The 27312-nt window shown below is 40.1% G+C and overlaps 1 protein-coding gene across 24 annotated transcripts in view; it reads left to right on the forward strand.

Annotated features, from left to right (window-relative positions):
• Positions 1-27312, forward strand: part of SVIL (supervillin) — a 140640-nt gene that overhangs the window by 9807 nt on the left and 103521 nt on the right. For 15 of the 24 annotated variants that reach the window (XM_054814533.1, XM_054814536.1, XM_054814537.1 and 12 more), the window contains exon 1: positions 25571-25644. The exons of 1 other annotated variant lie outside the window; for it this stretch is intronic. In XM_054814533.1, coding sequence (XP_054670508.1) covers positions 25581-25644 — 64 coding nt within the window. In that variant the 5' untranslated portion in view covers positions 25571-25580. Of the gene's footprint in view, positions 1-17011; positions 17083-19613; positions 19704-25555; positions 25645-27312 lie in introns of those variants that run through there. 8 more of the 24 variants (XM_054814534.1, XM_054814548.1, XM_054814535.1 and 5 more) reach the window with 5 other exon arrangements.

The raw sequence follows: 27312 nt of genomic DNA on the forward strand, positions 1-27312 counted from the left end.
ATGGATTCCTGGTATGGAATGCGAGTTTAATTCTTCTAGCTTGAAATTAAATTATGTTGAATAAAAAGAACTTTGAATTTAAGTGGCACTGAACCCAGCTACACAACTTTATAGACCTTACATTAATAAAAGCTAACTATAGCATAACTAACTACTGCTAGGTATGCATTTCAGGTTCTTAAAACTTGTGGTTTAAGAGAGGAATGCTCAGCTAATACTTCTGTAATAAATTTCATGTCTGAAATGCACTGTGTAATGTACCCTGCTGGGATAGTACAGCCACAGACAACTTGAAGAGATTTGTGTGGGCAGGGAGATGGCAGATGAAACATTCCAGGTGAGATATAAATTTCCATACCCTGGTTTGGGAACCTAATCTGTCTTCCAGTAGGGAGCTAGGGAGCTGTGAAAAAGAAGTTACCAGTGGTTTTGTTTCATCTGACCTACTCTTGGAGTCTTGACCTAGTAGCCTTTTAAAAGAAATCTTTAAAGTAGTATTTGGTTGGACATGTTCTTTCTGGGCTCCCAGGAGGTGCTTGCCAGCAACAAGCTGCTGAAATCAAAAACAAAACCCCAAAAGGCCCCATGTATGTGTGTGGAAGGAAGCTGAGGACCAGAGTGGTTTTGTGCTGAACTTCAACATGGACAGAAGATCCTTCCAAATGTAATAAAGAGAGGGGACACCTTAAATACTGTCTTCCAGTATTACGATTACTTGTGAAATTCCTAGAGTAACATACAAATGTACTTTCATGATGCAACAGTAGACATCTGATAGTATTCCTTCCAGTAAAACAAATGCTACTTCATTAAATGTTTCTTATGCAAAGACTGACATGAGAACTTATAATCATGCTAGTCTCTGCTGAAACAAAGCAAGTAATCTTGGTGTTACAGAGGTTAGTTTCTTAAGGAAGCCCTGAAAAAACTTTTTCCATGAACAAGTTGGTATGAATTGGCATTCTTTCTTGCACAGGAAACCACAAATTCTTATTGTGGAAAACTTCTAACTTTTGTAAAACAGTCATTAGTTTTTGTATTAAAGTTGTTCAGAATGTTCTAGTTTTTTTGGTGTAGCCTCTAGAGAGCTGCTGTAAGAAGTACTACTCTTTTGATAAACAGATCTCTTGCTCAATTGTTTCCAGTCACTTGTATTCACTGTGCATGCTACTGGGGCTTGGATACTTGTCAAATACCTACAAGCCGGAGACCATCTTTATTCCTCAATAATTTTTACTCCCTCAAGTCTCTAAGTATGACAGTTGCAGCAATTGAACATGATCCCTGTATTAAATACAGCAATGTTTTTTGAGTTGCTTTGTTACAGTTTCTGAAACTGGTGTACTTGAAATTGCCCCGGTGGTTGGGTAGCTCCTGGATCAGCACAAATCAGTGTGCACACATGAATGCGTGCACACACGCGTGTGTGCACTCCTTGGCAAGCACTTGGCCAATACTTGTGTGCAAAGTCAATGTGACTTGCATATCACTAGTGTGTGATACATGTACTACAGGCTGGGAGGTTCAGGTGACTTGAAAAATAACTTGTATCACTTCACTGAGACTATAATGAGCATCCCTTTTTTTTCTTTATGCTGGTTTCTTTCGTTATGACCTGGTCTACTAAATCTCTTTTTTCTTTCTTTTTTCTTTCTTTCCTTTTTTTTTCTTTTTTTTTAAAATCGTGCTTCTGGATTTCAAACGATCAGTTTTTTAGACTTCACCTAAGGTAAACCTCTTTCTTAACTGAGAACTGCATCCTTTATTTGTTCCTTTTGAATACACAATCAAGAGTGTAACTCAAATTACACAGCACATTCTTTTTTTTCTTTTTCAATGAAAGAAGAACAAACGGGTGGGGTTGTAGCAAATTACCTGAGCTAACAGTGATAAGTGGGTTTTTTTTTTTCTTTGCAGAGCAGGCTACTTGTTTGAAACCAATTTATCACATCATCTTCATTAATGTTTTATACTTTCTGCTATTTTGGAGCGTTAGCTGGGCTCTCCAGTACTGGAACGTTACTGCTGCTATTTAAGGCAGGACATCTGTCATGATGTGTCTAGAGTCTGATTTCCCAAAGCCTGAACAATTCTTGCCTTTATACTTTACCTATGTAGCTGTTGCTCTTTCTGCAACCTAAAAATACTGCATATAAATAAAGCTACAGAGAGGTTAAGTGACTCTTTGAAAGTCTGTGATTTTTGAGAGCGGGAAGTTGCCAGTAGCTGTATCTTGTGTTGTCTGGACAATGCTTTGGCAGAGTTTTAAGAATTTGCTAAACTAGGCCAAATTAGGTTTCCTTTCTCCTCAGGCATAACTTTCTGTACTGGAAGGGTGTACACAAAATAAATTCATGTTTCTCACAAGTGGTGTTAACACTGTCTCATGCTGCACATACCAAAGCTTCTGGGATCCAGCCCTAGCAGCATCCTTTTGGTGTGCTACCCTCGGCTTGCTCCCCTGCTTCTGGAAATCATGGCTGGCATACTGACTTCCTTGGGCTTTGGGTCTTTTCCCTTGCGGTAGCCTCAGTGTTGGCTGCCCTCTCAGTTGTGGTTTGTGTCCCAACAGCTGTTCAGTTTGCACACTTTTATTGTAAGTGCTATTTACAATATTATTACAGTATTATTGAATATTCCCTGTATGGGATAGTGAGGTTACTCTAGGGAGCCTCAGAACTCATTTCTAGGAGGGGCAGACTTTGCAGGGTAATCTAGAGAAATTACTTCCCTTCTCCCACTGAAACCCTACTCTGAAAACTTTGTTTCAGAGGCAATTTTATTGAGCTTTGAAACCTGTATTAAAGTTTTCAGGCCAACTCTCTGTGTGTGTGTGTGTGGCTTTGCAATAATACCATTTTGGGGATGAAGTTTTATGAGTCTTACAGCTCCCTACTCCTCCCATTTCCCTCTTTCCTTCCTGCTCCCAGCTGTATGCTTGTGCTGATTATTCTGGGGTGGCTCTAGTCCACTTCTTCAACTTTGTAAGCTGCTTTATCTCAGGCTTTGGTTGCTGGGTCAGCACATTGGTGTTCTGCTGTTAGTGAACCAAGGAAGCTCTCAGACCTCCAGTGCCTGTGGGAGCTGGTGCAGTGGGGATCGGCCAGCTGGGAGTGGGGACAGAGAAGGAAGTGAGGGCTGGTGGCAGAAGGCCCTTTGATCAGCTCCTGACTTAGAGCCTTGGTCTTCATGCTGGTGGGGCGAGGTGGGTCAGAATCAGACTGGACAAAAATATGTGCTCTTCGCAGTTCACTTCATCTAACATGGATGCATGTATGAACATGGGTTTTCCCATCACACCTTTCAGCTGTGATTTGACAAAAGGTTTCAAATGGAACACTGAAGTACTGTTTATTTGAAGCTTAAAATGTTGGAATTGGATTTTTTTTTCTTTGCGTTCATGGTTCCTTTTCCACACTATTTTTTTTTTAAAGTTTTTTTTTTTAAAAGGAAAATTTACACATCTCGGGGAAGATCACAGCTGGGAAAAGCCAGAAACTATTGCAGTTGCATAGTGTTGTTTGGCTCTGTTGGATTGTAACTGTGTATGACTGTTATTAATCTAAAATTGCAGGTCTTTTACTTGTTCATCGGATTGTGAAGATGCTATGACAGCATCCAGCATCTTTTAATGACAACGTGAGCTGCTGTATTTTGGAGTTACAGTAATCATGGAGACAGCATGTCTCTTCTGTACTGGGGAACAAATTAAAGAGAATGGGGAAGAAATGCTATGGAGGAAGGAGATTTGAAATAACTATACTCAGGTCAATACAAACAACATAAGAAGTTTTGGGAAGCTTTGTTAAACTTGGGCTGAGTCCTTACAAGTTTACTAAACTATTGCACCTGATGGCTTTGGCTTGTGATCATCAGTGAAGGCCTGCTTTTTCACCTAGTTTTGCATCTGGGGATTTACTTTGGCACAAAGGAGACAAATGTCTTGTTTGAGTTAGCAGAGTACAAGTGTCTAGCTGGAAACATTCCCAGCAATGATCTGATTCCTAGCCTTTTCTGTAACTGCTCAATAGTGCCACCAATGCATATTTGGCAACAAAAGAGTTATAACAACCTGCATAAACTCCAGGATTTTTGAATGTCTCAAAAACACTTGAATATAGGTTAAAAGCCAGTCATTTATAAACATGGACTTAAATCCAATTACTTTGTTTCAACAGGACAGCTTGGTGGATTGTCAGATCTAAGTGTGCTGGCTTCCTAGGAACTGCTGGCTGAGTTTAACAAAACTGTTGCTTCTGCCTGCTGACTTGGTAGCATCACTGGTGCAGCTTGATATGTTGACTGCCAGTGACTGGCCCTGCACACCTACCTCACAGCACGGGCATTTTGTCTCCTAAGACATCATCTTCCAAACCAAGATCTCCAGATTATTGCTAGGCTTTGTTTACAAAGGACACCTGAGCTGGCTCTATTGGCTGCTACAGGTGTTGAATTGCCCCAGTGTTTTAGAGAAGGCTGTGCTGTACTATCAGTACATTCTTCAGGATAGTTCAGATATACATTTTTGATCAAAATAAAAAAGGCACAATTTTTTCTTACATCTTAACAAAACTTTTGCTTGTTACAAAGTAAATTGAAGTATTTCAGTTAAAGCAGAAAACCCAAAACAAACAACAAAGCAAAACTATTTGGTTTTTAACTTCATTCTGGCAGTAGATGCAGATCCGCTGTGCAAAGGGGAGACTCATGATTGTGTTAAGCTCCAGACATGGGAGGGTATTCTGCATTACAGGTAGATAAAATCAATTTCAGAGCCATCTGGCAATGAGCAGAGTGCAACTGCTTGACTGCCTTGAACTTCACTTGTATAAACAAACCTCTGTCACAGGTTTCATTTTGAGGAGTGTCCTGAAAAGAATCTCATTAATTTTTTTACATTATTGTCTGATGATCTTATTGTCCAAAATATTACATAATTCACATCTGAGATTTAGATTCAGAGTTAAGGTAATATGTCCATTGCAAAGTCCACATTGTTCAGAGATGGTCCAGTATTAATTGTTAACAGAGGTACCCTCACTGCTCAGCTGAGCTGCAAGGTTTGTTAGTTGAGCACTGCTTACAACACTTTAGTTGTTCAAGTACTACTTCTGATGTCTCACAGCACTGGCATAATTAATTTGATAGATGTGACACGGAGGACCCTTATCCTGAAATGTGCTGCTAGAACTTATTTGGGACTGTTTGGATTATGCTCAGAAATATTGCTTTGTATTTTCTCTAGATTTAATTACAGCATCTATTTGATTCATTCTATTTAAATAGTGTGCTCAAATTAAAGGAAGGGGAAGAACCCAACTTACTTGGATCTTTGAGCACAAGATCTGATATTACTTGGTTGTTCAAGGCAATCTATTGTGGGTGGTTTTTTTTTTAATCCTCTTAATAACCTCTGTATTGAGGGCTGTTGTTTAGAACAAGCGTGTATTTGTGTGAGAATCTGATTTACAAGAGTCACTCTTATGTCCCAATTGTCTTAGGCACTTGAGAGACTTGCTTCATCTTGACTACTGCCCTTGCCTCATTTTGTCTCATTTCTTTTTGTTTCTTGTGTGGCATGATCCATTCCCAAAACCTTGGGGACAAGTTTTCAACTACACCTCTTGCTCTCACGTATGTGTAAGTCTTCAATCTTGTTCTGTAATTGCTCAGTGAAAAGAGCTGTTTCAGTTGTTGTTGAGGAAGCTGAGATGCTTTGAGGTGTTGCACATCAGAAGATGATCACAGATCTGTAAGAGTTCTTCTGTTCTCCAGCGTAACATAATGTCATCCATAACAGACTGAGCATTTTTAAAAATTCTGTTCACCTAGAAAAGTATGTTTTAAAAAACTTCAGTAATTCTTACATTTGTTGAATTTATTTTTAATGAAATTAACTTCATTAATGAGGGTGATGTTTTCAGTCATGCTGTCACAAGATGCTTAAGCCCAGGAAATAAATCTAAACACAGGGAATGTGTCTTGAATACATCAAGTGATGATCTGAATAGGCCAGTGCACAACCTACTCGTTAATGACCATGCAGCATTAGTCATGTCCTTCTGCCTTGTCTGAGAGAACTAAATGTTTAATATTCCTTCCATTTTTGAATCTGGCCTTTCTAGAGACTGTAATTAGTTGTGACTGTTATCTTTGGTAGGATATTCGACTGTTTCTATTTTGGATTTTATAGTCTGTTTCTGTCATTAGTCTGTTCTTGGGTGTTTGGGGGGTTTTCTTTGGGTTTTTTTGGCTGCGCGTTCCTCCCTAACTTGCTACAAAGACTTCATTGCTGGACACTTAGGCCATGTCCACACAGTCCCAACAGCCAAGATATCTTGTGTTCTGTTGGAGTTGGATGATGTGCTTGTGCATTTTAGGATGATGCGTAATAACCTGACCTGGAGAGATGACTGTGGAAAAAATAAGAGGAAAATAAGATTCTGACTTAGGTGGCTTCTTGCTAGCTTTAGGAATAGAGCTGCTGGATAGCAGGTATACTTTTAAGGGATTGTTTTTCTATTATGGGTCTCTCAAGAGTTGCACAGCTTTTATTCCCATTTAAAACTTTTGGGATTATTCTGCTGTTCCTAGTTTTATCCAGATACACAAAGCAATTTTGCCATTGCTGTGCTGACCCACTGAATGATGCTGCTTCAGTGCAGAGTTGTAGTAATTACTAGTCTAGCTTAGGCAGGAAATGGCCAATGTATCTGCCAAATCCAAATTTGATTCCTCCTTTGTAGAAATGTAAAAAGAGCACGTGCTAATGCTTCTGTGCAAAGCAGATCTTACAGGATAGCTGAATGTAACTGAAGATCAGAGCTACCTGCCAGGTTTTATAGTGCATGATACCTGATGGATCACATGGAGACCAATTTAATGGAAACTTGGTGTGTTGTACTGCTGAAGACTTCAAAATCAACCCTAATTGCCCAATTCAAGTGAGAAGGCTTTTATCCTGCAGAGACTTTAAATGCAGTTTGTTCTTTCCCTCCCTCTCCCACTTTATTTGTATAGGACATTCCTGGACTTACCACTCCCGCCTTGGCTGGCCAAGCACTTGGAGTTGCCGACCACACTAGCACGTCTACCTTTACCTGACCTCTACTAAATCTTATCCTTTAGCTATATTTGCATAATTTTTCTTTTCTGGCCAAAAGAAAGCATGTACTTCTTGTTTGTATTCCATTTTTTTTGTGTGCCACTCAGTAATTTTGCTAGTGGGGCACCAGTGTGAGTTTGGAAGGAGGGCATGAGTTATGTGAATGATATTGTCTCACAAATTTTGTCTTTATAGGTAAAGGCCCAATGAGGGTCAAAAAAAAGAAAAAGCTCTTGCAGACTATTTTGAAAAACTTGATGTTCACAAATTGGACAATTATTACATATAGAACTGTCTTTTTTAAAGATTTTATTTTTTTTAAGTTCTTGAAGTGTAGAAATGGACACCTGTCTCAGCCATTTTGTCAGTGCTGGCAAGTTTGAAACCTCAAGTGCTGCTTGTGGAGAGCTGGAATTCCAGCAGTGACACCGCCATCGGCTCCCTTGCTACCTGCCACTTTCTGTGCTTGATGCAGCAAGTCTGTTCCTCTGCGGTCCTGTGGTAAACAGTTGCGATAAAAGCCACTTCTCAGCATACAAGAAGCTCAGCATCTTTAAAGCAGTGAATACGTTATGCTACTAGTGGTTTGGGACTAACTAAATTAAATGGAAACTGAGCAGTTCCTTACTTAAAATGTGTTCAAGATCTTGTTTGTAAACCCTCTTAGAGATGAATGGTGCATCCGATTTTCAATATTGCTTCTACATTTAAGTGCTGAGGGAGACAGTAAAGTATCAAAATTGATGAAAGCAGGTGAAAGCTGATTTGTGTTGGAGAAAGGGAATGCACTCTGGCTTGAAGGAATGATTCTCTAGACCTTAGTGCTTGGTATTAATGCTGAAACTTCAGGGTACTTTGAATGCCATAGACTTAAACTACAGTAAGGAGGCAACACTGCTGCAAAATGAGTCAGAGGAGTGAGAGAAACTAGGCAAATCAAACAAGTTACTTTGTGGTAAGGAAGTCTTGAATGTATGGGGTTTTTTTTGAAGAGGTGGTTAAGAACTATAATCTGCAACATAATCAAATGTGTCTTCTGAAGGAAAAAATTGCTCTTATTGTGATATCAGAACATGCAAATATCTCTGAGCCTGAAGGAATGTTTCAAAAAATTCATTTTGAGAATCTGGAAGACAATCTAATGAGCATATGTGGAAATGTGCACTGTAATACTTAATAGGTTGGTAGAAGTCATCGGGTTACATGCTAATAAAATATCTCTTTTATAAGTGTTGCTACTCAACAAGTCTAAGAACATTATAATTTGTTTTTTTCAGCCCTTTCAGAAGATGCCCTAAATAATTGATGCCCCTGCCAAAGGAGCTAAGAAAGACACTGTAGTAGAACCACCTCTGATGTCACCTTTTAGTTGTATAGGAGCTTATTAAATAATGAAGCCTTTAAATCTAGGATCCTATCTTATTTTGGCTAAAATTGGCATTTATTTAATTACAGGTGTGGTCTATTTCTAGGGGCTTTATGAGAAAATTTTGAAAGTTGAAAATATTCTTGCTCAGATACACAGTTGAGTGTGGCAGTGTACTGCAAGTCTCATTAAACATTGGTGTTTGCCTATGTTAGGACATGAGTTCAAGATGGACTGCTGTGACTTGAATCAATGGCAGCTGGTTTACAAATATAAAAGGAATCTTCTGGTTGCCAGGTGTATCTTAGTCAAAGTTGCTGAAGTTACTTACTGTAATTACAGGGTCCTGTGTAGACTTTAGACTGCTTTGTCAGTGGGATACCCACAGTCATATTGTCTAGAGCACGTGGCAATCACTGCACTTTTTAAAATTGGATTTGGGGGTTGGACTAGTTTATGCAGCTACAACTTGGCTTTTGTTTTGGTATATCTAATTGATATGTAAAAGATGAGGAAGGAATTCAAGCTGAAGATTAAGCAGTAAGAGAACTCAAGCGATGTGATTTGCCCTCTGAACTCATGACTGAAGCTCTAACTATAGTACATATTTCTTGCCACTGTTTCTGTCTTGGGGCACTCTGTCAGAGGAGATTCCCACCCCTGTTACTTGCACACTCGCACATGTCAGAGGTAACTCTCAGTAAGAGTGCACATTGCAAATATGCACAGTCCTGATTTATAACCAAGGTCTGGCTGAGCAGAGCTGTGCAAGTGCAGGTTAGAAGTCACTCAGATAACATAAATCCAGAACACTTGGGTCTGCCAGTTGGCTGATACATGAAATGGGTGTTTTACAGCACATACTCTCTAAACTGCAAGGAGGAGATTGAAAACAATAGTTGATTCCTAGACTTACTGTAAACCCAGTTTTAATCTGTTTGTATTGCGCTGTTGATGTTTTTGGGGTTTTTTTCCCTGCTATTTTTAGCCTGTAGGTAGGGAAATTCTCTTGAACTTAGATGAAATTCAGCAATGATACAAATGGTTACTTTCTACATTTATTGAGGTTCTTAACCTTCCACATCCAGCATAGTGGGTTACCTAGCTGAGGGGGAATTGCCTTTCTATCATGCATCTACCTTTTTCAGAAGCTTGTTACCAGCCTAAAAAAAACAAACCACCTCACTCTGTCATTTAAAGTGAAACATGACAGTCTAAAATTCAATTAAAGAAAGAAATCAAATTTACCCTTTATGTTGTAGCCCTTTGTGTATGTTTCAGAAAGTGCACTTACCTGCTGCTGGCTAACTGTCGAACTGAACGTCTGCCCTAAGCATGTAGGTTATGAATTTGCATGGAGTTGGGGAAAAACAAGAAGGCACACCTCTGTGCAGGGCAGGACTGAGCTGGTGTCTCTGCGCTGCAGTTTCTCAAGCATCTGAAACAGGGAGGTCTGCTCTTGTTCAGATGTCTTCCCCAGCAGTGAGGCGGGAGGAAAGGAGTGCTGACTGAGCTTGCCAGCAATGATAAGGCCTCCAGGTGGTGATCACAGTAAACATGCTGTGAGAATCCCAGCCCTGCTTTCCCCGGAGTTACATGAGGCAAGGATGTATTTCTGTCACTTGTTCTGTGGGAAGCTTCTTGCCGCTAGCAGCTAAATGACATGCAAAGCAATCAAACTACAGCTCTTCCAGTGTTACTGGTGTTCTGGCTTGTGGTACTTGCTTCAGTTTTCAAAACTGGATTTGTCAGCATAGACAGACTACTTCACTCTGAAAACGTAAAATCTTATCACAAGTGCTTCACATCATAAAAAACATACACAACTTTACAACAAGAGCTGCACATCATGCTTGCTTCCCCCTGCCCCCCGTTTATTCAATAGCTTGCCAAACAGCATAGATATCTTCTGAACAGATTTATGCAAAACTGGCAAATTGACTGGTAATGACATTGCTTCCATTAAATCCAGACTGTTGTCTTCTACATATAGTATTCATGGCTGTATTACTAACAAGGCTGCTATTGGCTGCAATGAAGTACACTGCAAAATTGCTCTGATCTTGACTTAAGCTATAATTTGAGACAGCTACCTTAAACCAAAAAAACCTAAGTCCATAAATAAACTATAGGCAACATAAACTTTTTAATAGCAGAGACAGTTAGCAAGGAACTATGCAAATCCCACAGGACTAGATAATCTCTACCATAATGATATAGTCCACAAAGTGAGTAAAATTTCCAGAGCTTAGCTCATGAAAAAGACCAGATTGTTTGTGATGTGATTTTGTAAAACAAACAAGGAGACTAAAGGCTCCAGAGGCTACTTAAGGTTTTACATATGAGTTAATGACTACTGCTTAATTATTTAAAGTATGTATGAGGAGATACAGGGCAGTTGTAGAAAGAATGTCTAAGAAACAAACATTGTTAGATATGTGCTGAATTTCTTTACCAATTAGCTGTGTTTCCAACAGGTCACTTTTATAATCATAGAATTGTTTTGGTAGGAAAAGGCTTTTAAGATCATAGAGTCCAACTGTTAAGCCAGCACTGCCAAGTCCACCTCTAAACGGTGTCCCTAAGCACCACATCTACACGTCTTTTAAATATCTCCAGGGATGGTGGCTCAACCACTTCCCTGGGCAGCCTGTTCCAATGACTGGTAACCCTTTTGGTGAAGAAATTTTTCCTAATATCCAATCTAAGCCTCCCCTGGCACAACTTGAGGCCATTTCCTCTTGTTGTATAACTGTTACTTGGGAGAAGACACCAACACCCACCTGGCTACAACCTCCTTTCAGGCTGGTGTAGAGAGCGATAAGGTCTCCCCTCAGCCTCCTTTTCTCCAGGCTAAACAACCCCAGTTCCCTCAGCTGCTCCTCATAAGACTTGTGCTCTAGACCCTTCACCAGCTTTGTTGCTCTTCTTTGGACAGGCTCAAGCACCTCAATGTCTGTCTTCTGTTTGAAATAGCCTTTTCTGTTCCAAAAGTGAGGTTTTTGATACTTATTGTGCTTTGATACTATGTTGCTAAATATTTTCTGTCTGCCATGTTCTAATTGTGCTAATAAAGTGAACATTTGCTGTGGTGTTTCTGGATCTGCTTTGGTACTATTAACACATACCTGTTCTGCTCCCATACATCCTGTCTAATTCTGCCACCTAAGACAGCTGTGCCAATAGAAGAACCGGGAAGAAAACAACACGTGCAGCAGTCTAGAAAAAAATGTGCTCCCTAGAACACGGGTTGGAGGAGAGATAGCTGAGAAGAGGTGTTCATCTGTTGAGTTGGTGGACTTCCTAATGGATTGTCTTTCCTGGCCTTTGAGGTAGCCAGCCCCAAACAGCAACAGAGATACAGCCACTGCACTCAAGACCACAGGAAGTTGTAGATTCCCTTTGGGGCACTTCATGAATGGATTTGGCCTTCTCCCTTTCTTGAGAGAGGAGAAATAAGATTCAGCTTTTGAGGACATCTTATTTAGGGAATCTCATGAAGACCGTGTCTTGCCTTTTCCTTTTTTATGGCTGAGTCTTGTCTAATCAAGATAAAGCAGCATGCATACTGCCAATACAGGAATTTGCACTTGTTCAGATAAATCTGCTGTGTGATGCCCCACACCCAAATACAGAAGGAATTACAGAAACAGCAGCGAATGCTGATCTTGTTGAGCATGCAGACTTGTAGAAGGGAAGGCTTCTTCTGTGCCTGTTCCCTCTTACCTCCCTTGTACTGGAGCTTCCTGCAAAACAGAGGCTTGTCCTGGAGTCTCCTGACTCAGCATAGATCCCTCTGTAATCTTTATTTTACTTCACTAAGTCTCTGATTCAGAGTCCCTGGAGAACTTAGAAATTTGGGTGATGGGAGCCACAGACTTGTCCAAAATGGGTATTCTGTGGAGAGAAAAAAAAAAATAAAAAAACCCCCTTCCTTAGGCATATCATCTAAAAATTTGCTCCAGTGAGTTAACATGAATCTCAGTGCCTTTTTAACCTTTAGTTATTCATCATTGCCAGACCCCTGTGAAATTGGAGAGTTCTCTTCATCTTGAATGATGGACTGGGAGCTGGAACATGGGGGGCTAGTTACCGTGTTCTCACCCACATGTACCAGTTTCCCCTTTGCACCCCTCTGCTTTTCTGACCCTGTACTGAGTCATCTGTGTTTAATGTATAAGGAAGCAATTTAATTATTTTTATGGTTGCTGGTCTGAAATGAGTCAGTGCAGGGTCAAACATGTTGTGGAGCTGGGAAGGGGTAGACTTACGCAGCCAGGGAGAGGAGTGGGAATCTGGCAGCCAGCAGCTGGCTGAGATTGCTGTGGAGCCACAGACCAACCCCAGTGACTTCTCCAAGGTCACACAAGCTTCTGTCAGCAAAAAATTGAAACCATCTCTCCCCTGTTATAGGGTGCTGACTGCAGGTCTGTCACATACAATAACTGGTAGGAAGTGGCTTTAGATTTATTCTACTTGAATTTATTGGTTGCTTGCAAATACCGATGTATGAATTAATAGAGGCTTTCTAGTGTATGCCAAAATCCAAACGTACTAAGCTGGTCAAAACTGTAGATCTTCACGTGTAAGCTGGGTGCATTCTATAAGGAGTACATAGTTAACTTCAGATAACTTTCCCTTAGAAATGAGATTTTTGGCTAGACAGTGATCTGTCGACTATAGTGTGTTTATGTTTAAGGGCTACTGCTTCTTAATAAAGGTAGCTCAGGAATTAGTGTCTGAAACAAATCCTTATGTGGTATTATATTGCAAACTCAGTAAAAATCAGTCAGTACGCAATTGCCTGATAACTCACACCATCTGCAACATGACACTTTATCAGTGACCTAATACAAAATTTAGAATGAAGTATTTCACTAATCCTGGACGTACAACTTTATTAACGGATACAGCATTTTGAGCTATGTTCTTTATCATTAAGGCAATGCTGAACGTAAGAGTCTGAGGGCAGAGCTTATGTCTTGTGTCCTGGCATCAATTTCTGTGCCTAATTTTTTGTTTGGATTCATTTCGGAAGGAATAAACTAGGAAACTTCTTTGAGTGTAGAGTTTAAGAGCTCTGCTGGTTATGAAGCTGTCTGCTTCACTCCTGTGTTTTTACAGTTTCTTTAGGAAAAGGGCTATAAAAAAAAATTCTGGACATGGTTATATGTAACGTGCATTTTCTTTACATGATACACTACAGTTAATTTAATTTGAAGGGCTTTCTCCTAGCTCTGGCAAATTTTGTTGAGCTACCATTTGGCTTAATTTCTGTGGGTTTTTTTTTTTAAGTTTTATTTCTTGAAACCAAAGAAAGCTTGTTGCAGGTAAAAAAAAAAAAAAGACAATATTGGAGAAATCTGTCTCCAGCAATCCTAATATATTGTCTGATGTTTTTCTAGGAACAAATGCATCATGTGGATTTTTATGCAGGAGGATTTTTAGACTTTTAATGGTTGGGTGTTAGCCATGAGGTTCACGTGACATGACAAATGTGGAACATCTGTGTACTGATGCACATCACTGTTCTAAAAGTCATTCCTACCACCACATGCATTGAATTAAATACAAGAATTTAGGGAAAAAATAGTTGGAAGAACACATTCTGTGAAATACAATGGCAAGGATCTGTTGTGCAAGCCATGAGAGCTCACTCACGCCCTTCTTATTCAGAGGTCTTTCTAATGTGCTCTATGCATTAACCGTTGCCCCCTTTGGACTGGAAGAGTGGTATCATGCTTTCCTAGTCAGTGGGAAACTATTTTCTGGATAGAAATTACAGTTTAGCATAAGGGATTTCTTGCTTTAGTTCCTTGTCTGAGTGATGTATGGGCTGTATGTGAGGTAAGTAGCTGGCTGAGTTGGCATACTCAAATTGGGAATGAAGTGTGGCTGAGTGGCTTTGACCAGGATCTTTCATATTAAAACATGAATCTTATTCGTAACTGCCTGAAATGACCTTACTTAGCGATCGATATCCTTGTATATCCTGAGTGCTACTGTTTGACTCCATGCTATAACTGGAATAAGAAGTTTTGGCTATAAAACGACTATGATGTAGAAAAGAATTATTATAGGTAAGATTTGACCTTTAGTGTTCTGGACCAGTAGCTAGGAATCCTGTTTCTTCTAGACTGCTTACCAAATTGCATGAAGGGTGCTGTACTTTATTATGACTTGTTTCTTTTCAAAAGCTATTGGTCCAAACCAACCAGCCGCTCTCCCACCCCGGTCTGCCTGGGCTCTCTAAGAGGCCACCACCCAGATGATTCTGAGAGCCCTATGTCTTTCCTGAGTGAGGACCCATGAGGATTTTTATATCACATTTCTAGCAGACTTTGTCTTGAGTCCTGGGTACAGTAAGTACATCTGAGTCAGCAGCTCTGTCCACATGCCCTCTGAAAGTCTGATGCAGAACCTGGGCTGATCTAATTGAGATCTGTCTGGCACAGGACTTCCCCAAGCCAAGTGTTCCTATTTGAAATGTTTTTTAACTGAGCTTTGTAGAATTGTAAGTAGGAAAAAAATCTGTACATCCAGATATTTAGGTGTTATATTAAGCTGGTGTTCAAAGTAGTTAAATGCAGCTTTGATGTAAATTATGTAAGCACAGCAGTAGCTTCACATCCTTAGAACAATTTAAGTTTTGTAGCTTCTTTTACCTGTGCTCCAGTTTTGTTAAGCAACTGAGAGTAATCTTGCAAGGCCTTTCTGACTTCAGTCTGTTTTACTGCATGAAAATGTCATTCAGAGTGCTGGAAAAAATAATTTAAAATGTTTTCTAAGGCTTTGAAGAGACTTCTGATGTCTTGAGTCTTTATTACACTAGAGGTCAGTGTATGACGGGAGCTTCTGTGAGGTGGTATAGAGTTTCTTGCAGAATCCTATTTCATCAAATTTGAAACCAGATTCTATGAGAAACTGTAGCCTACTACTGTGGAAAAAACTTCACATTAACATGTCTTATGACTTTGTTGGCTAAAGGGCTTTCTTGAGCTTCCTGCTTTTAATTCTCCTTGCTTAAGGAGTATTTGGCAAGTATCAATAACAGCACTTTAATGTGGTAACATGAATATGCTCCCTCAATTGTTCCAACGTGCGCCTTAAACATTCATCTTGCAGTGCAATAACATGACTTTTTGATTCAGATCTATTTCTATATGCCATGCTATTTATAGGAGTTATCCTTAATGTGCACTGTACCTATTAAGGGCATGGTGGGAGAATTGCACGTGCATCTATTATTCTTAGTGTAGATGTCAACTTCCTGAGCACTGAGCTGGTAATTTTCAGGTGAATGGCTTCACTTTTGGGTGTTGAAGGAACCATAGTCAGGCATGATTTTATCCTGATACTTGTAGAGATTGTCTCCTCAGCAGGTCATGTTCAGTTCTCCAGAAAACTAATTTCTTTAAACATCTGGAATGTGCAAAAGCAGATTGTTTCTGAAAACATCATTGGGCAGGGGGACTAGAACAGATGGTCAAACTACAACAGTGTTATTTGAGGTCAAATGGGAGAGAAATGTACTGAAGGAGAGTCTTGCTGACTGGAGCAGAGTACATCACAAATGACAGTTTAAGTAAGATGGTGGAATAGAAAAAAAATAACAGCAGGATGGATTTGAGCTCTTGAATGTGTTTTCTAAGAGAACTGGCTACAAACAAAAGTGCCTGTATCCTGTTACTCTTGTGTAGGGTTCTTCAGAAATGCCTGGAAAACACGAAAAATAAGGACAAGGGATGTTAAGACTTTACAGGCTAACCCCAGTATAGAGGGTGAGTGCAGGCATACAGCTGAATTTTGCTGTTCTTAAGTAATTTTCTGAGAGATGATAGTCTTTGCGGGCTTTCTTTTTGGTGGGGTGGAAGGGGGAGGGGACACTGTAAAAGCATAACCAGCAGTCTGAAAATCTCCTTTGCTCTTGGCTGCTGCCCAGTATGTTTTGTTACATACCTCTGAGCATTAAGAAGGATTACACCTCAGTTGAGATAGTGTGAAGGAGATGTTAGACTCTGGTTTAATTGAACTCTCTGAGGATTCATGATTTCACAGGCAAGTCGTTGCACTCCTCTACCTCTTTCCCAGGTTTTTCCAGGCTCTTTTTTTTTTTTATTCTCTGTAAGAAATGAAGATGTACCAAGGCTTTGCAGAATGGGGCCTTATTAAAACATCTTTAAGTTTTGTGGTGTCAGGCTTTGTTCGGTTGGGTTTGAAGAGCCTAAGAAGAGGATGGCTTTGCAGAACTGATGTGATGTAAGTAATTGAGCAATAAACAAAACATCCTAAAAATTTATTGTCTTTTCCTGTCCTTTTGACATTGGAGGGAAGCAACCTTAGTTTGTTTCAGTGAAACTCTTTAAAGTCTATTCTGCACGTAAGATCTCCAGAACTACGAGGCTTACCTTAAAGAAGAGAAACTGTCATAGCTGCCCTGTAGCCAGCCTAGTGAATAACCTGGTGGGTCACTGCAGATTCTTGCAGAGCAGCTATATTTCTCTCTACTGTGCACATAGTGACAATCTTTCCTGGTTCAGTTTTCAGGTGTTAAAATGGTCTAAATATTGATGTTATCTGCATCCAGAAGAATCTTTGTCTAGAAAAAAATGTAAGTTTGTTTATTTTCCTAGATTAAATGTGATTAATCTTGTTGGCTAAGCAGAAGCTATTATACACTAGCCCCTCTTTCTAGTGCATGATATCAAGTATTCAAATAATATTTCTATGTCTGTCTTTCCTTCGTGATGTACTGACTGATTCCAGGATCTATGTATTGTATAATAAAGCAGAGTCCATCAAAATGGCAAAAATTAGTATTTAGAGTGTCTTTTCCTGCTTTTGTTCTAAACTCTCAAAATGCAGGAGTTATCAGATATACAGTTCAAGTGGCTTGCCAGACACTTCTCAGATGAACTGGAGAGAGAGTGCAAAACATTACAGCTAAGATCAGTCTTTAAAAGGTTGGAATTCATTTGCCAGCTCTCACATTTTGATTTCAATCTCAAAGGTTCCCTGGTAGGTGTATTTCTCAGGCCTTGTGTTTGTCTGATCATGTGTTCTTGCCAAAACTTCTTGTAAGACTTCCGACACTAACAAGGATGTGTAGAATATAGTGACATAGGCAAATATAAAAAACCCCCCAACTCTGTTCAACTCACACCAGATATTCAAGGATCCTTTAAAAAGATAGACTTTGACAGGCTTCAAAGTTGCAGACTTTCAAAACTGCAGCACTGTGGTCTTATCTCTCTTGTTCCAATAAAGCAATGTGGCATTTGCCAAAAAAGAAGAAATAATGAAATATGCTAGTGGAATAGTGGCAGTGCAGGTTTAATGCTTGCTGTGCATTATAAATGTCACATCTTCCCATCTCACAGTGGCTTCCAGGAAACCCATGAAGTAGTTGACCAAAACTCCAAATGGATTTCAAATCCTTCCCTTTCTGTCTTTTTAAAATGTTAATATGAGAAGAGGAATAAGGTAGAAATGGTAGAAGTAATCAGGTAGCCCCATGGTTAAGTAGCAAGAACAGTTTCAGAAACTGAGCATTATGTGATGGTGGAGAAACTAGTTTTTCTTTCAACTGCCACTTGCTGACCATCTTTTTTCCTCAACTTTCGTACCAGAACGAAGTGAGTCCCCACTCGTTTACTGTTCCAAAGTGCAGGATTGCTCATTTGAGGTGAATGAAAGTTGGAAATGGAAAACAATAGCATGTGGTTTACCATATTTTGGGAATTTTAGGCTAGTTTCCTGCCTGAAATACAAAGGTAAATGCAGGTAGACTGTAAAAACTGGCTTAGTTAAAATGTATAAACTGCTGCATAACATTAGGGAGAAGACTGAATTGCTGCCTTATCTGTTCCGATGGACTCTAATGTAGTCAATGTTTGGGAGTTTGTTTGTCTTCTAAAATACGAATTTTTCCCAACTCAGGCAAAATTTCTGTCTTTCTGTCTTTTCAATTAATTATTTTTGTTTTGACCTCTTCTCTAGATGCTGTTATTAGTGTTTGACACATTCAGCAGCTGCAGGGGAAGCAGAGCAGTGACCTGACTGCCCTTAACAGTTGTTGCTCTGGTGACTTAGCATATCATGACTTCATTTTGTACTTCTTGATAGATTAAAAAAGGAAGTTTAATAAAGCAGCTGTGAAAGTGAAAGCAGTATAGTTGGCACCTAAAAATATGTGCAGGTGAGCTGAACCTCACCCTGCAAGAGTAAAAATGTTGGTTTTGCTACCAGCTATATCACAGAAGAGAGACAGTAATCTGTTCATCGGCACAGACTATTTCATGGAGTTCAGGTCTGCATTGGAGAACTCTCCACTGCTCTTTCCTTAAGGACAGTGTGCTGCTGGGATAATTCTAACTTGGATACTGCATTAACATGAATCTCCCCATGGGCTAAATCACCCTGTGAGAAAGCAATTAGTGTTACAGGCAGAACCAGAGATGGTTTGTATTTGCCAGAGAAGAAAATAAAGCAGTTGTGGTTCAAGGTGTGAGGATCAAAAATCAGACCAAGGTGGCAGGTGTTGCCTGTAGAGCTGGACTTGATAGGTCAGGTGCTCTCCACTGGTAGAGGTCTCAGGTCTGTCTCCTGACTGCTGCGTTTCTAGGAAGAGAGCTGGCTCTTCCAGTTGCATCCATTTATGTTTAAAGATTTTGAGGGTAATAGTCTTTTGGCAGATGCTGCTGTTTTGTTGTTGTCTTCACTGCTGCTTGATCTTATTGAAAGGTGTAATACAGACTACTATCTGTGAAGTGGTTAAGTGAAAGCTCGACATTTTGAGAGAAATTGGTAGTTCCAGAACGTGTCTCATGTTAAAGGCTCAGGCTGTAGTCACTGAAGGGTCAAATGTCTTGGGGTTCCTAGAAAACTTGCAAGACCTCTCCTTCCCTGTGAATATAGCTACAGTCTATCAATAGCTGGGATTTGAAAAGTGCTGTTGTTTGTGGTGATGATCTTGTCTCTATGAATGGGCAAGGTCGCAATATACTCTAAGCTGCTTCATTCCCTGTAGTCAGTCAGGTCATCCCCTTTGTGCAACTGCCTGGTAGTTGTGAAGTTGTTTTCATACCCTGGGATGTGCATTTGTGCTTCTTAAGCATACTTTTTTGTGTTTGTTTCTTGTAGAAGGAGGGACTGCCTTTTGGATTGTGAGCCACTTGGACATGGTGATGCAGATCTACCTAGAGGGTCAGACCTGGATGATTGGGATTTAAGGTGAGCCTGTGCTGAAAAATGGATGCAGATATGAGCTATGGGTTGTTAGTTGTTTGGGGTGGGGTTTTTTGTTTTGTTTTGTTTTGTTTTTCCCTGGAGTTGTTTGTACCAAACATTTAAAGAAGAATCTGTGTGTGCCTCCTAGTACATTTGAAGCATTAATAAGATGCAGTTCTATATTAGTTAAGACCCAGAGTAGCCTTTACATTCAGAAAAGCTGGATGGTATTTAAATACCTAGGAAATGCTAATGCTGCTTTAAGAACAAATTTTATTCTATATGAAAGCAATAGTAAGAGTTCCCAAAACGTCATCTCAGTATGCACTGAGAGGCAGCAGGCAGCTGAGATGGATCCCTTGTTCCAGCCTTTCTATCATTCCCTCTTCCAATTGTTGTAAAACAAAATAGCTTCAGCAATTCTAGACTATGGACAATTCCTTCAAATGTAACATTTTAATAATTGCAGATCTGTGGTCTATCTTTTATGGTGCTCACTCTTTATTATGCAGACTTGTGGTGATGTATTTATGGTTTAGATTTGATTCAGTTTATTTTCAGTTCTCAGCTATGGGAAAGCATTTCCCTAAGCAAACACAAACCAAGAACAAAACGGATCTTTTTTTGTGCATATGTTTGTGTAGCAGGTTCTGTCAGTCCCATAAAGGCAGAACTTGTGTAGTGCATGGGATTAATCTTGCTCTTGGAGAATTGTGTAACTTTTGTGAGTGGAGAGCTGTGATTTCTTGGACATAATCACGAATATCTCACTGGTTTGTGTCAGCAAAATAATGTATAGATGATCTATCGCTTAACTTTCTTAAAACAGGACTGATGTCTAATTCTGGCCATACTCCCTGGAAAGAGCTGTCATCCTGCTGTTTCTCTTGCCACATGTAGCCTATGTTTTTTCTTGGAGGTATGGTAGGCACTGTTTCAGTTGTTGCTCCAAAACTATGTGAGAACATATGCCATCCAGAGGGACCTTGACAGGCTGGAGAGGTGGGCCCGTGTGAATCGCATGAAGTCCAACAAGGCCAAGCGCAAGGTCCTGCACGTGGGTCGGCGCAATCCCAAGCACGACTATAGCCTGGGCGAGGAACGGATTGAAAGCAGCCCTGAGGAGAAGGACTTGGGGGTATTGATTGATGAAAAGCTCAACATGACCCAGCAATGTGCGCTTGCAGCCCAGAAAGCCAACCGTGTCCTGGGCTGCATCAAAAGAGGTGTGACCAGCAGGCCAAGGGAGGTGATCCTGCCCCTCTACTCCGCTCTTGTGAGACCCCACCTGGAGTACTGCGTCCAGCTCTGGGGGCCCCAGTACAGGAGAGACATGGAGCTGTTGGAGAGAGTCCAGAGGAGGGCCACGAAGCTGACCAGAGGGCTGGAGCACCTCTCCTATGAGGACAGGCTGAGAGAGTTGGGATTGTTCAGCCTGGAGAAAAGAAGGCTCCAGGGAGATCTAATTGCGGCTTACCAGTGCCTGAAGGGGGCCTACAGGAAAGCTGGAGAGGGACTGTTTATCAGGGAGTGTAGTGACAGGACAAGGGGTAATGGGTTTAAGCTGAAGCAGGGTAGATTTAGATTAGATGTTAGAAAGACATTCTTTACTGTTAGAGTGGTGAGGCACTGGAACAGGTTGCCCAGAGAGGTTGTGGATGCCCCCTCCCTGGCAGTGTTTAAGGCCAGGTTGGATGAGGCTTTGGGCAACGTGGTCTAGTGGAGGGTGTCCCTGCCCGCAGAAGGGGGTTGGGACTAGATGATCTTTAAGGTCCCTTCCAACCCAAACCATTCTAACCATTCTATGAACTGTTTTCCTTGCAACTTGCCATAGCTTCTGAAGGGCAGAGGAACATAGTGTAGAGTGGAAGTTTGAATAAAAGCTTATTTATTTTGCTGGTTTTAACATCTTATTTAAAAAAAAAAAAGTGAGGGACTGGGGACAGTGCTTACTCTTACACATGCTGGAGAGCTTGAAAAGTTAGAAGGGCTTGCAGTAGAAAAGCAAAACCTAACCTTGTTTCAATCCAATGCTCCTTGGATTTGGAGCATTGTCATGGAAAATCTTGATTGAATCTTGACAACGCTGAATTAAAGCATTTGTAGAAAGTGTCCTCCAAAAATGTTTAGAGCAAGCATATTCTCATCACAGTGATTAGCTGTATACTTTCTGTGCCGTGAATAATTTAATGAAGGTGAGCAGAAGTAGTCTTTTCTTGCAAAACTAAGGCATGTACTGAAAATTATGTGAACAGTCCTGTGAATTTAGGCTTTTAAGGGTAATATGTACTTAAATAACTTCTTCCAGCAAAGACTCAAGTAAGTCAAGCCTCCAGAGAATTTCTTGCTGAACTTCTTAGCATATACCATCATAAAATGGTTGTAACCTTCAGAAGATGATGCTATCAGACCATGTGGGTGGGTATTCTGGCTGTATTTAAAAAAAAATAAATAAATCAACAACTAAAATCCACGAGGATTATTTCAGTAGACAATTTAAACAACTAGAGATTGTGCGCGATTTACAGACTTAATGTGATTAAGATAAGACATAGTTTGAGAAGGTCTGATAGCTAAACCACAAGCTATTTAGATATATAATCTTAAGATGAACATGTTTAAGTTTTTCCACAGCATCTTGAAATACTATGCAGTATTTACTGTACCCATAATTGGCTTATAATATATATATATAGTAAGCAATTAAAAAGACTCCAGATTATCGCACCATAGAAAGATGGAAGAAAATTGGTGATCTCTGCTGGAGTTGCCTCTGGGTAAGCTGTCCAGTTGACTTTAGAGGCTGGGAAATGTGCAGGGTATGATCAGATGAGTCATTTATACTCTTTTTTCGTATCATTCCAGTAGATACAGTTTATGAACAGGTATTTTGGTTTTGAGGTTTTTTTGTTGTTTCTTGGTTTTGGGTTGGGTTTTTTTTGTTTTTGTTTTTTAATTTACAGTGCATTGGCTTTGCTAGTAGCATTCCATTTATTATCTACTACCTGTAATGTATAACTTCCACAAAAGACAGCAAAGCAAAGGCTTCATGTGCTGTCCTGCTGGACACTTTAGCAGCCCTGCTAATACTGGCTTATTTTTAATTACAGAAATTTCAGCCAACTCTTGCTGTCTAGTGTAGCTTGCAAAAGAGTGAATTTTGTCATTTCTGCCATCTAGGATAGAATCGAAACACAGGGGATGCCTAGTTTTTATAAATCCCCTGTCAGTGCAGCATTATCCATCAGGTTAATGTCACATGTTGAACACCTGTGCTATGTTCTTTCTAACCTAGCTGGAAACTTCATCCTCTCCCTTCTGAGGATAAAGGCAAAAACATTTATTTCCTATTTATTTTCTCAGATGTCAATAAAACTGTTCCCCGCTACTATGGTTTCAATTCTGAATACTTTGTAAGATGAATTCTTAATGCTTGCACAGTTTTAAAAAATAATGCCATGCACTATCCCACAATCTCTTGCTGACCCAGAAGGTTTTTTTGCTGTTTTGAGAACAGTTTGCTTGAATTTTTGCACTTTAGTGTTACAGAACAGTAGTACTAGACTTCTTGCGAAAGCCAAGCTTACAGGGAATGTCATCCTGTTAAAAGTGATTTGCTTTTATACAATGTATGATAATGCTTTTGTTAAAATGTGTATGTTTGGCATAGTACCTGTTGTGCCTAGTGTTCTCTGGCCATATTACTCATGCTCAGTTTGCCTGAGGATGGAAATGTTAGTATTGGATTAGCCTGGCGTCTTACACAGAGAGTTGAGGTCCTCATTTGTGCTTAAAAGTGTACCAGCTCTTCACCTTCTACGTTGTTGGTAAGGACTGGTCTTTTGCTATTTTCTCCATACAGTTCCTCTCAGGCTTTCAGATTGCGCTACTTCAAGGCATATTCAAAACTTCGATTTTTGTCATTGTGGATTTTTTTTTTTTTTGGTCTATTTGTTTAGAGCATTGGGACTTTTTAGTAAAGATATTGCCAGGTGAAAAAGGGTTGGATAGGGAGAGTGCAAAAGCATCTTCCTTACAGCTGCATCTCTCTTCAAATTAATAATTATTGGTAAGAAAGGAAGCTATGCCCAATGTCACTCCCAGATGTTTAACGTGCATCTCTGCACTTGGCCTGGGCTGTTGCCAAATGTCCTTAGCTATTTATTATGGTTAACAAAACAGCATCCTGACTATTTGAGAGTTGTAAACTTTGGATGAAACCACTAACCCATTCGGCCTGACATCCTTTCTGACACTGTGTGCTTCTTTCTGTAGTAAGGCTTTTGAGGAGCAGCCTGTCCACCTGGGTAATTTCTTCCTAATTTCCATTCAGTGAAAGATTTCAGGTTTGTTTCTAGGATCTGAATTACTCATGCCTCTTTCCAAAGCTTTTATTGCAGTGTCCTACTGAAAATACCAGAAATTTTCATCTTTAGGAATATTTTATTTCCCCCAAACTGTAATGACTCAAGAGTTTTGGTGAGAAGCCATGTGAAGCAAGAGAAGGTCAAGAAATCTGAGAAGTGATGACTCAATTGTACTGCTTTTGCTAATTGCTTTGAATTGTGGATTCTAACTTCATTAGTGGCTCTACAAACCTTGGTGTTCAGGACTTGTAACTGATACCTTTTCTAAAAACAGAGGGAGGGAGGAGAGGGAGAACTCTGTTTATTTCAACAACCACAAGTAACGCTTCCAAAATACACTTGTGGTTGTATCAGAGAGTTATGAATCTTAGGTTATCTAGTGGTGACTAACATGGTGAGACAGTAGCCTAATATGTCCACGCTTTATTTAGAAAAGGTAGTTCTTATTTGAGACAAGGAACACCAGTGTTTCATTCACTGTGTGTGCTGAATCCCTAAGTACAGATATCAAGTCTGTCAGCACTTCACGCTGCAAGATACAGAAACTCGCCTTTCAGGGTCTGACTGCAAGTTCTTAAGGATTTTGCAGTACAAAAAGAAACAAACTCTTCTCCCCCTCCATCTCCTCTCCTTCCAAATGCACTTTTTAGGCTGCCCTATGGTTTGATCGAAGCTAACAAAGGGTTGTGATATCTCTTGATCAGATAGATTTTTTCACTTACATTGTGGTGAATTTTTTTAGCACTGTATTATCTCACTGGAGTGGTGGTTCACAAATAGATTGTAACAGCTTTCTAAATTCTTCAGATAGAGCCTAGATTATACCAGTCATTACATTTAGAGAACCCTACAGGATAAGAAAAAAATTACTTTCCTTATTGCAGAGTTTAACCTGCAGAGTCTGGGTGTATGTCTTCAGTAAGACAGAAATCTTTTACTGTTCTGCCTGTTTAAAAATAAAATGGAAGAGCAAATCCTCCTTGGGAAACCGGGAGACCCTCAGTTTTGGGAGTATATACAGTTTGCATTGAAGATAAGCTGGGTTGGAGGGCATAGGTTTTGACACAAAACGTGACTTTATTCCCATAGACAGACAGTGCAGCCAAACTGGGAATTACTGAAGTCTGTGGGATTGTCCTCCCTGATTTGCTACCTTCTCATCAGTTCAGAGCGCAGGGAATTGCTTGGCCCTGTGGCAATAACACCAACTGTAACGTGCATCTGATAGTGCAAGAATGAATGGTTTGTTCTCCTAAAAAGACAAAAAGTATTTGTGTTGGGGTTTTTTGTTTTTGTTTATTTTTAAGATAAATAAAAAATCCTCTGTGGGTCATGTTAGGCTCTCACAGAAACTTGGATATGCTAAATGAGCGTGGTTGCCTAGCTGAGCCAATAGGGATGGCCAGGCACAGGCAACACTTTTATCCCATGAGAGGGAGGAGGGGTGAATGAGCCAGAAGATATAAGCTGAAACAAAGCCATGCTGTCCTTCTGAGTCATTCGCACACACTGGATGGGTAAGGCTTCCTGCTTCCTGGGACGCAGAAGTGGGGTCATGATTCTAACAATGGATGCTGGTAAGTCACTTTTTGTTAAATTTGTCTTTTTTTTTTTTTTCTGGGAAGTCCCCCACAGCTGAAAAGAAGATATCTGTAAATGGGGAAGCTGAATTGTTAAATAAATACATGCTTACTCCAGACTTCCCAAGCTGTGTGCACTTAACTGTGTGTTACACTGGTGTTATTTCTTGACTGTTACTCATTGAAGCGCATATCCTCTCTTGCAATGCAAGACCTTGGTATAAAAAGTGTGTACAAGACCTTGGTATCAAAAGTGTGTCCAAGTACAAATTTGTACTTCTGTCTTAATTGGGACAGAACCTGTGGTCTGAGAAGTGTGTGTTGTCTCAGTCTCTTTGATAATATTGATGATAGTCTCTGGAAGATGCATGCTAGATCTTACGTTTGCTGTAAAGAGCTAGTGGTGAACAAATGTATTGGCTGTGCCTTCCTTTACTCTTGTGTTTGCAGAAATTTTGTATTGGGGAGGAAGATGGAGAAACTGCTGCATTTTTTTGGTAGTCAGTTCTGCTTTGTGTGTTTATAGCCAAGGAAGGCTATGTGAAAAGAGCACGCACAGGATTTTTTTTTTTTTTTTTTCAAATTAGGTGCCAAAGTGAAATCTTCAACACAGTTCCCTGTGTGACAGGGAGAATGAATGCAAACAGTAAGATGTAGAGTGGTTTCTATAAAAGAAACAAGCACTCCCAGTCCTGCTCCTTGAGAGGGGGTGTGTTTCTATGTCATAACTCGCATCCTTCAAATTCCACAGTAATAAAAAGACCTCGGACTTTAAATGGTTATGGATAGGGCATAAAGCACCAGTGGTTGTGCTCTGGCAGCATGCACTTTCTCTTACCAGTTGCAAGCATGCCTGCTGCATTTTTAAGAGTTCTGTTGAACTTTTGTCAGCAGTTGGTTCAGCTACTTTTTTTTTCACCACAGTGCAGAAGCATAATGTGACAAGCTCTGCAAGCCATGTTCAAACTGATAAACTTATTCAGGCAGATCTTGCTGGTCTGTTTTATCTCCTTGTCACATGCTCAGTTTATTCCCTGCTAACAAAAACTTCACTGTTCCCTGTGCACCTGAATTGATTCAGTTAGGCATTTGCTAGGGCTTAAAGGGAAAACTCTGTGCCTTCTTCCAGCTCTTTGACTTCTCTGTGACTTCCAGAAGGTGACCTAGTTGGGTTCTTCATGCACAATTTAGAGGAGATAGCAAACCACTTCATTTAACCCACCCACACTTAATTGAAGTTGCTTTCTCATCTACTGTGTTGGCAAGATTGAAACCAGTGATTCTCTGTGTTCAATGTATGTTACATGCTTTGCAAATCAGTTAAAACCCAGACCCTTTAACAGAGATGATAAAATTTAATGCAGACTCAGAGAGGAGTAGAATGGCTGACAATTTTCCATGATATCGAGGATGATGATTTTTGTATTTTGACCCTTTCATTAGAGTTGTTTCTAGAGGAGCCAAATTTCAGGGCCTTCTTAAAGCAGTTTGAATATTGGGAATTATCAATCTCCTTCTCTCCCTGCTTGTACAACAAAGACTGTTGCCTGGATAGTCTGTCATGCCCAGTATTATAGGAGGATGCCCTGGCAATGTTCAGGATTTACGTGCTGGCGGGAGATAGGGATCCAGGCTTTGCCCACAAGATGCTTCTTCCCCTTTGAA

The sequence above is a fragment of the Grus americana genome, chromosome 2, assembly GCF_028858705.1.
Source record: "Grus americana isolate bGruAme1 chromosome 2, bGruAme1.mat, whole genome shotgun sequence".
Taxonomy (NCBI): domain Eukaryota; kingdom Metazoa; phylum Chordata; class Aves; order Gruiformes; family Gruidae; genus Grus; species Grus americana.